General features: G+C 52.5%; 1 protein-coding gene across 12 annotated transcripts in view; it reads right to left on the bottom strand.

The window, feature by feature from the left end:
* The window catches only part of GATAD2A (GATA zinc finger domain containing 2A), a 125,018-nt gene that overhangs the window by 37,773 nt on the left and 76,930 nt on the right, over window positions 1-10,315 (bottom strand). For 7 of the 12 annotated variants that reach the window (XM_017501370.2, XM_017501374.2, XM_037728800.1 and 4 more), the window contains one exon: window positions 4,475-4,749. In XM_017501370.2, coding sequence (XP_017356859.1) covers window positions 4,475-4,743 — 269 coding nt within the window. In that variant the 5' untranslated portion in view covers window positions 4,744-4,749. Of the gene's footprint in view, window positions 1-4,474; window positions 4,750-10,315 lie in introns of those variants that run through there. The other 5 variants (XM_017501376.2, XM_017501373.2, XM_037728802.1 and 2 more) reach the window with 1 other exon arrangement.

Raw genomic sequence — 10,315 nt, 5'->3', positions numbered from 1 at the left:
ATCTCGGCTCACCGCAACCTCCGCCTCCTGGGTTCAGGCAATTCTCCTGCCTCAGCCTCCTGAGTAGCTGGGATTACAGGCAAGCGCCACCATGCCCAGCTGATTTTTTGTATTTTTTAGTAGAGACGGGGTTTCACCATGTTGACCAGGATGGTCTCGATCTCTTGACCTCGTGATCCACCCGCCTCGGCCTCCCAAAGTGCTGGGATTACAGGCTTGAGCCACCGCGCCCGGCCTTCTCTTGTTACTTTCAAGATTTTCTCTTTTTCTTTGATTTTCTACATTTTGACTATGATGTCTCTAGGTCACGATCTCTTTGCATTATGCTATTTAGGGTTTGTTGGGATTCCTGGGTGAGTTTCTACTCAAGTATGTTTTTGCCCCTTATTTCTTCAAATACTTTTTCTATCTTGCCCCAGCAATGGCCACAACCTTTGGCTAAAAGAGAGCTGCTGTCCCTCCCCATTTGCCCACCTCCAACACTGTTACTCTCACCTACAGGGCCACAGGCATGGTTATTACCACTCTAACAACCCTGCCTGTAGCCTTGTCAGAACCTCTTTCCCAAACATATGGGGGAGGGTATGGGAATAGCTCCAGGCCAAATGCCACAGAGTGTCACTGTTCTCACTTGAAGTTCAGCAGTTACAGGCATAAACACTTCTCAGATTGTTGTATGTCCCTGGTCAATTTACAGAATGCTGAAATTGTTTCATTTTGCTTTTGTCAATTCTGCCAATCTCCTCACTCAACACAACCAGAAGTTGCCCTTCACCCTCAATTTATGCGGAATATAAAATACCCACACAAGTTGGGAGACTAAGACAGAAAAACTGTTGAGTTAAAGAGACAGGGAGAGGAATAAAAGGTGGGGGGGAAACTAATCCTGCCTCTGTATCTGCCTCACATGCTCCATCTCACCATAGTAATATGTGTACTATACACACATATGCACATATATATATTTCTTGATAATTCCAATTCACCAGCCACTTAAGAAAAAGGATATTCTCTCTCCTAGAGGCTATCAGAAACTGTCTCTAGCTTTCAACATGCCCAGATTGGGTCATAAGACAGTAATAAGAGGGCATGAAAGAAAAAGAGGCAGTTTAAAAAAACATCCAAATAGGAACTCTATAAACAGAATGCTATGCAGCAGTGAAGATGGATTAACTACTGGTATGCTCAACAATATGGGTAACTCTCACAATGTTGAATGAAAACAGGAAGATAATACATACTATATAATCCCATTTATTTAAAGCACCAAAGCAGGAAAAACTAATCCATATTGTCAAGAACGTGATTACCCCTGGAGGGCAGTGAAGAAAGCGAGCATGAGAGGGGTTCAGAGGTGCTAGTAACATTTTGTTTCTTTCTTTTTTTTTAGTGAGATGAAGTCTTGCTCTGTTGCCCAGGCTGGAGTGCAGTGGTGTAATCTTGGCTCACTGCAATCTCTGCCTCCCAGGTTCAAGCGATTCTCATGCCTCAGCCTCCCAAGTAGCTGGGATTACATGCGTAGTCTCCCACACCTGGCTAATTTTTGTACTATTAGTAAAGACAGGGTTTTGCCATGTTGCCCAGGCTGGTCTCAAACTCCTTTCTTCAAGCAATCCGCCCACCTCGGCCTCCCAAAGTGCTGAGATTACAGGCGTGAGCCACCACGTCTGACCTATATTTTTTGTTCCTTTGATTAGGGTCATGACGTTGTGTTCAGTTTGTAAAAGTGTATCTAGTGACTCACATGTACACTTTTCATTACATATGTTATACTTCAGTTGAAAAGTTAAAGAATGAAAATTAAATTCTCTTGGCACAACAGTTTAAAATTGGCAGGTCAGTCTTGCAAGACGCTGAATCTGAAGCCAAAGAGCTTCAGCTAACCTAAACTATGGACTGATACAGCTGTGTCCTATGAAGGGCTGAACACCAATCTGGGGATTGGGTGAAACCGCCAGCTGTGCGCTAAAGGGAGGCTCCCAAGGGTGCACCAAGGTGGACACTCCCAAGAAGAATCCAAAGACTGCCTGTTTCTAACACCTTCATTTGAAGGTATTAGAAGAAGTAAGAGCCACGTGCTCCAGAATGGGTTAGTTTTAGAATGGCTTTGGGCTGCACATGATGCTGTGATTCTGTTAAAACTCACATCTGCGGTCGGGCACAGTGGCTCACACCTGTAATCCCATTACTTTAGGAGGCCGAGGTGGATCACCTGAGGTCAGGAGTTTGAGACTGGCCTGACCAACATGGTGAAACCTTATCTCTACTAAAAATACAAAATTAGTGAAGCCTGGTAGTGCACACCTGTAATCCAGCTACTCAGGAGGCGGAGGGAGAATTGCTTGAACCCAGGAGGCGGAGGTTGCAGTGAGCCAAGATCATGCCATTGCATTCCAGCCTGAGTCACAAGAGCAAAATTCCGTCTCAAAAAACAACTCACATCTGTATTTCCCGAAAGAATGACACACAACAGTCAGTGTGAGAACTTGGGGAAGATAGTAGGCATACATGTGACATCTCGTTTTGAGTTAAGCTAAAGACTGAAGGTGAGTTGTCACCAACATAGAATCAGTTGCCTTCCTCACTACACACCGAGCATGGAGGCTGATTCTTGGTACATGTTACCTGGCATGCCATCAACCTGTAAGGCAGAGATGATCACCCATCTTAGAAATGAAGAAACACAGGCTAAGGATCAGTCAGGGAGTGTGATGTGACCCCAGTATGCCTGCTGGTCTGTGAGCTGCGTTCTTTGCTCGCTTTCACACTGCTTCACAAATGCTCTGGGCGTCTCAGTGCTCCAGGAGGACCCCAACACCAGCACCTGTGTTCATCCCGGTCCCCTGCTCCCTTCCTTTACTGTCATATGGAAAATATCACAATCAACTGCAGGAAACAATGTTGTATCTTCTCAGTTTGGAAGCCATGACCCAGTGGGGAAAGAGACCAAGAGGGCCAGTGTAGCCACCCGCTTTGACAACAGAAAATCTGGGTTTGAGCCTCAACTGAGTTTAATACTTAACCTCTCCCTCACAATCCACTGGCCTATCCTGCAGGGGCACATGGTGATTACAGGAGAAAATGCATGAGGAGCCCAGGAATGCACAAGGGACCCCATGCACGTGGACTGCAGATCCCCATGAACACGGACTCCTCCTCTTCCTGCCCTTACTCCACGCCAGCCCCTCACTGCTCACCCCCGCTGAGCTGTCATGGACTTGTCTCCAGCTGAAGACTGAGTCAGAGAAAGGGAAAGGAGACTTGGACCTATAATTTTATTTCTGGGACTTTAGAAGAGGACCTTGGTTTTAGAATGGGGACTGCGGAGAGCAAAGTCAGACAGAAAAGCCCTCTTTGGATGGCAGGAACACAAAGCATCTTTCCTCAGACTCAGAGGCTTTGTCAACAGGAGAGGGCTTGGGTTTTCCCATTAATCTTCTCATTTTAAACACTGTGAACACCAGGCGATCTCTGAAGTCCATAGGATCCCAACAGTCTGGGTTCCAAAAATGGATTTCACATAAGACTGCAGGCTGGGGTCACCCTGTGGGGTTAGCTGAAACAGCAAGGTGAGGAGCCACCAGCTGTCCATTACAAATTGGCGTGGAGACACAAGCCCTCCACAGGGAGAACACTCTGGTGGGCGGTGACAGGAGAGAGCAATGTGTCACAGAGGAGTTTGTCACAGGGCCAGCCGGGAAACTGTGGCCACACCACAGCCCTCAGTGGGTGTCTGCGTGTGAACATTCTGGAGAGCTCCAATGGGAGGAGTGATGCAAGAGCAGGTGGTGGGTCTGAATTTCTCTTCACATAGAGAAAAGAAGATGTGGAGTCACGAAATGGGGGGTACACTGGGTCTTAGTTTTATTTCAAGCTTTTGCCTTAAGAGACTCACAAAAGCTGAATATAAGGAAAGTCACTCTTAAAGTAATCAGTGTTGACTAAGGAGAAACCAACAGGGCAAGCTGAAGACTAGAACCAAGTGAACATGGAGTTGAGTGAGCTCCCCGTTCCCGCTCCATGAAGGATGCCCTAGGCTGGGCTCCCAACTCTATTCCTAGGCAAGTGACCAAGGTAGGTGCAGCCTCCCTGGCCTTCTGACCCCTAGATCTGAAAAGCAGGAAGGCATGAGAAAATGAAAAACTCAAGTGTCCCTACAAACCAAAGCACCGAGTTGGACAGACAGCAGGTACATGGGTGGCAAAGGGCTGCTGACGGCAGAGGAGCTGACGACGGTGCCCGCTCCTCCCCTGTGAGACCCACACCCTGTGCCACTGACAGTTGGGACCTCGGGCCCTAGAATGGCCACAACAGCACAGCTGCCAGTGGGGGTGATCCCCGGGGCTGAGCCTACAGCAATTTCCACGACCTCACCAAGCTGCCACCAACAGGCCTGGAGTGTGGCCAACCCCAACGTGGGCACACTGGGTCCATCTCCAGGTTCCAGCCCCTCCTGCTGGCTCCTCCCACTCACCTGTGTGAGGTGCGCATGTCCACGGGCCCATCGCCCACCAACCCTTCGCCTCTGCCCATGGCCACGGCCGTGGTCTCTGCTGCCCTCAGCAATCCTTGGGCTGGACCTGCTCCCGGCTCAGGCGTCACCCTCATGTCTCCGTCAGTGTTTAAATCTGAAGCCAACAGTCCTCTCTCCATTTTTATTTTCTTGCTTTCCACATCGTCCTCTGCTGGATCCCGTTCAAGCGCTCGTTTCTGACTCCGTGTTCGGCATGCTTCTTCTGTCATTCTGAACTTGGGAGGGAGGAGAAGACACAACATTTAAACTGGGTGCAATGAAGGTGTCACCTTCTTAGAAACTTTTCAGTGTTTGAGTGTTTTCCTCCCTATGGGAGGATGGCAGAAGAATGTACAACACACACAGGGCCCAGAAATGCATCCCCAGGACATTTCATCACTCCCTTGAGGAAGGCTAGGCAGGAGTGGGGTGTCCCCAGCCTCCACGGTGTTGCTGAGCATTGGTGGAGCCCAGCTACACCCCACCCTGGTGGGGGTTAGAGGCAGCGGGGAGCTGGACAGGAGCAGTGGAAGGCGGCTGCTCATCAGCAAGGAAAGGAACTCTGTACTCTAGGCTCAACAGCAAACAGAGGAAAAGTTCTTCTAGGGCTGAACTACCTGCCTTTGGGATTTTGAGCACCTGCCATGTCTGGAATCCAGGAGGGTGGTGACTGTACTGTCCCAGGAGCAGGGTTGGGCCTGGGACTAGTCACACTGTGGTGACTCGAGTTAACCCCTACTTCTCCCCTTCAGTGAAGGGAGGTCTCCTTACTCCCTGCTCACCTCTGGAGGGTGGGGACTGGGGTGGGTCTCATTTAACCCTTTGGTTGCCGGCGAGGTACACTTTGAGTAGGGTGAGGCCTGGCCTGTCAACCTGCCACCAGCCTGTACCTGGCAGCATATACATATCTTGATTTAAAGAAGAAAGAAAAAGAAGAAAAAAACAGCTGAGTCAGTTTTTGATCCCATGACATCACTGGGCTCCACATGACCCTTCCCAGGATTCAGTCGGAGAGACAAAGCACTTTCCAGAAAACCAGTCTGAACCGGTTCCAGACAACAAGCTGAAGTGTTGTTAACCCTCACAGAGACAGGACGACAGCACAGCGATGTCTGTCTGCAGGGAGGCGGCTGGCATTCCACAGCAGGGTCTGGGACACAGGCAGTCTTAAAGGGGCCGCTCCAGTCCCTGGCCTCAACATCCCAACAGGGCAGGGCACAGGAATTGAGAGAGGGAGAGTTGGTTTCTTAAAAAAGCATCTCGGTGTTTACCAGGGGACAAAAGAAATTTAGCAGCTGAGCTGTAGTGGAATTCCCAAAGTATCACAGTTTTTCACAGGACAGTTGGTGCCCACTTGGGCCCCAGAGAGAACCCTGATTCACACCTGTGACATGCTCTATGCTGAAGCCCTCTGGCTCTCTCTGTGTCCTCACAGGCGGGGGCACTCATCCTGCCAGAACCTCAGTTTCCTCACCCGCAAACACCCTGGAGAAGCCTGTCCCGGGTAGAGCCAGGCAGACCCAGCCTGGAGGCCAGGGTCAGCACAAGGCAATGCAGGGGTCCTGTCACCATCCATGGGACACGGTCTGGAGCTGACTAATCTGCAGCCTCCTTAAGAGCCAATTTCACAAATAAGCAATAATAGCACAAGGTCCTGACCAAATGTGCCCCTCATGCAATCAGACTGAAAGGAAAGAAAGTGACAGCTGCTTTGTGCTCCTGGAGCCAGAGCAAGCCGTCCACATGTGTGTAGCACTGGTGTGGTCCAGCCAGGGCACCCAGGCACAGGCTTGAAACAAGGGTCTCCTCAAGGCCAGGAAACGTCTGGTATGCTTCTTCACACAGGCCCAGAGCTGCTCTGTGCTCCCTACCTCATCTCTCCTACCACTATCAGGTGCCAAGGCTGACCCCCACATGACCAGGCTGAGGTGGAGAGATCCGAAATCTCAAGGGCACAGGTTTTCAGACTTGCCTCCGCCTGACCCCAGCCCCTCCAGCATCCCAGCTGGCACCTACCACCCACCCCACACCAACTGTGCAGTCCCTGCTGCCCCTAGCTGGCCTGTCCATCCCTGCCCCCACTCCTGCTCAGCTGCCCCTCAGCTCCTCCATGGAATGGAGCCCAGGTGGAGGTCAGGACCGCTACGGTGTCCCTCTCAGTCCTGAAGTTCTATGGCCTCTGTCATTCCTTCCTCTAAGGTGCCTTGCCCATAAGCACCATCTGACCAGCTCACTTACTAACAATCTGTCCTGCCTCCCATGAGACTGCAGATATAAGTCACTGCCCTCAGAGTGTGGGTCTCCTCCTCTCCTTTCACTTCCCTCACTGTGGGGAGGGGTGGGACATTTCTCCTTCAGCAATGCCTTAGACAGCAGGTACGTGCAGTCCCAGGCCCATGGCGGGGGGAGCCTGTCTAGGAGACAGACGAGGAGAGACCAAGATCTTGGACAAGTAGGGTCTCCCACTGGAGTTGGGGCAATTCTGTCCCTACAGGTGAAGCTTCCAATCTGGCTTGATACCTGTTGGGGATGAGGTCCCAGGTGGACAGGGAAAGTGCACCTCCACCTCCAGGACACAGCACCCTTCCCTGTGACTCAAAGAAACCCCCAAGCTTCCCACTCTGCCCCTGTTCCAGCCAGGCGGGGCCCTTCCAGCACAGCCTCCGGCCCTGTAAGTCCTGGGCTCAGTTTCAGGAAGCCCGTCCGACCCCAAGACACTGCATGAGTTCCTGTGGCTCTCTGGCCCACAAGGACAAGGTGGAACTGACAGCCAGATGAGGGGTACGTGCCCGTGTGGCCTTGCTTCGCTGTCACTGTTACAGGACGAGAGGCCTCCCAGAGGTTCTGAGAGATGCAGGGCGGAGCAGGGCCTCAGACGCCCAGGAGGGCGGCTCCCTCCAGTCCCAGAGACCTCTCCTCTTGGGCTCCCCATTGTGATAGTGGTTCAGAGTCCTCAGCAGAGGGCCGAATGTACACTCAACAGAGTGTACTCAGGGTGGAGAGCAGCTCACTATGAAGCCTAAGGCCTGGAACTCCGCCAACCCCAGGCCCAGCACTGATGGCGGGCCTCACGGTGCCCGCCTGCCCTGTGCCTGTGCCTCCCAGGGGCGGGCTGCTGTGGGGCGGAGCCCTGCGGCACCCCTCCCCCACTCCAGGAAGGACAAGCACAGCTGGAGGGGGCGGGGCCAGCCCTGTGAGCGCAGGAGGCGAGAATCTTCTCCACTGCCAAAACCAATGCAGGACCTACACTGGCCAATCCTCGGCCACCACAGGACTCTTGCTCCTGGGGAGGGCAGGTGCCGGTAAAAGTGGCTCCTCCCCTCCTCGAGGCAGGCGGAACCAGTGCCCCCAGCACATCGGGGCCGGCGGCCACCACACAGCGAGCACAGACCCAGGAAAAAAGTTGTCAGGAAGAAGAAAGTGCGACAGATGACTCCCGCAGAGCAGTGTAGGGGTGCAACAGAACACTTCCTAAAAGAGGCTAGGTCGCCCTGCCTGGCAAATGAGCATTCATTTCAAAATTCCCAGTGAGAGAGGAGAGTGAGAAGAAGGAAGCTCCGATGGTGGAAGTTCCAGGCCAGGGCTGTACGGAGCCGCCGGTGCCCGGAAAGCAGCCCCCATCCTGGAGGCCGAGATCCTCCTTGGGCTGCTGCAGGCAGAGAGGGATCCCAGCAACAGTGTGCCCATTTGAAAGAGAACAGCACTGAGGTTGCCAGGGCTGCCTGAGACACAAAGTTGAAAGTCAGCCTCACTCTCCTCCTTACCCTCTCCAAACACCCAGGCTGGGCTGCAAGCCAGCACAGATGAGCAGCACCAGCAAGGCTGAGTGGGCATCGGTCTCCTCTGACACGTCGTCCACACACTGGGCTGCCAGGTGGTCAGGGCGCAGCCCAGCTCTTCCTCAACTAGAGGCCAAAAAGGGCAGGTTCCAGCCACACTGGAGACCCCACACAGGCACAGCACAGCTCTGACCAGCAGCATCTCCATGGGCTTTAGGAAAGATACAAATGCTGCTTTATTTTCATAAAATACCACCATCCAACTGGCCTCAGACCCGCAGGCAGAAAACATGTTCTAGAACAATTCCAAAAGGCTGAATGATGCTGTGTCAAGAACCAGAACTCTTAAAGAAGACTCAGGGGACAAACAGAAGGCACCCAGCACACTTCTGGCGCATCAGGCCAGTAAGCGTCTCTTGATAATTAAAAAAGAAATTAAGCACAGAGACACAAATCATAAAGCCAAACCCTTGAGGCCGCACTGCTACTACTACTCTACCATAAAATGCCATCTATAGCACCCGGCACTCACATACGCATAGTGACACTGATTTCAGACAGGAGGAAAGTGAGGCTTCACAGTAAGTGGGTTAAAGCACTGGCAGGAGAGGCAGGGCTGATACTCTGAACAGCGGATTTAAGGTTTCTTCCTGCCTCCTCAACCAACAGCAGCTCACTGAGCCTCCACTGTGGGCTGCAGACTCAGCGGTGAACAAGATGGAAGGAACACCATCCGCCCCCATGCTGGGAAGGAGTGAAATGGCAGAGGGTGCTGTGATGGCGAGATGGGGACACGAGGCAGAGCACGGGCAGTCAGAGCACGCAGAGGGACAGGGGCTGGGCGGCACCGGCCCAGGCCAGAGGGGAAGAATCAGCTTGCTCTAAAGATCACCTGGCTGGAGGACCGCAGGGCAGGGGAGCAGTTCCTATGGTGCAGCTACACTGCGGAAGGGACTCCAGAGGGGGTTGCTTTGTTTTGCTCGTTTTTGCCTGAGCCACTGGAATGGTGGGGCTGGCTTTTCTGAGATGGGCAAGAGTAGGTTTGAGGAAGGAAGGTTGTACTACAGTTGGGATGTGCTGAGTGTGAAGCACTGATGAGCCCCACGGAGATGCTGAGGAGCAGAGCCCTGTACCTGGGGGCAGCCACTGTCCTCAGGAGGCACAGGGCACCTTGGGGAACCTCTTCCTGTCAGGAAGGAAGAAGGGCCCATGAAGCAACCAGTGCTGAGTCAGACAACACCGATGGGGTCCAGATGCCAGCCTCGCTAGCTGTGGGCTGCGCCCAACACTCAAGACACACGGGCCCTGCAGGCATGCAGCTGCAACAAGCCTGAGCCTGGGTGCCCACCTCTGGAGTGCCCCCATGGCCCTGCCCTTCACACAAATAGATGCACAGCACAGATGGGCCTCTGGACCCACAACCCCTGTCCATTCTCCTCCACACAGCAAAGCTCAAGAAAGCTCCTAAAGCCACATCCTGGATCTGCACCCCTTTAGTGGCTCCCCCGATTGAGAGTCAAACCAAGGCACCTCATTGTGGCCCAGAACTACCTGCGGAGAGGGTCAGGGAGAGACTGGGTAGGCCAAGTTTTGTGTTGGCAGTGCCTGCCTGACAAACATACATCTTCCCAGGCAGAACAGACACCTGCTCAGAACCGTGGCCCGAGCCACTTCCTGAAGAACATCTCTGAGTAACAGAGTGACTGGGACTCATTCCGGAAGGAAGCCACACCAGAAAGAGCAGCCCTGCACTTCTCAACGTCAAATTTTGTTAAGGTCAAGTATGAGAGATACAACTTAACTTGGGAGATAGAAAGGTGTTCCCAGCAGTGAGCTTCTACAACTAGACACAGCAGGGAACAGACTTAGTCTCAGCTCCATCACAAACATGCTGGTTGGCCAGGGGAGAGGCCTGTCAATCAATCTCTGGACCTCAGTTTCCCCATCCCTTCACAGACAAGGCTATGTGAAGAAAGATGGAAATAACTTGTGGGAGAAAACTTGCAGAATAGTCTAGTACCAT

This window comes from Cebus imitator, unplaced genomic scaffold (genome assembly GCF_001604975.1).
Source record: "Cebus imitator isolate Cc_AM_T3 unplaced genomic scaffold, Cebus_imitator-1.0 Scaffold280, whole genome shotgun sequence".
In the NCBI taxonomy this organism is placed as follows: Eukaryota; Metazoa; Chordata; class Mammalia; order Primates; family Cebidae; genus Cebus; species Cebus imitator.
This window is presented reverse-complemented; position numbering and strand designations above follow the sequence as displayed.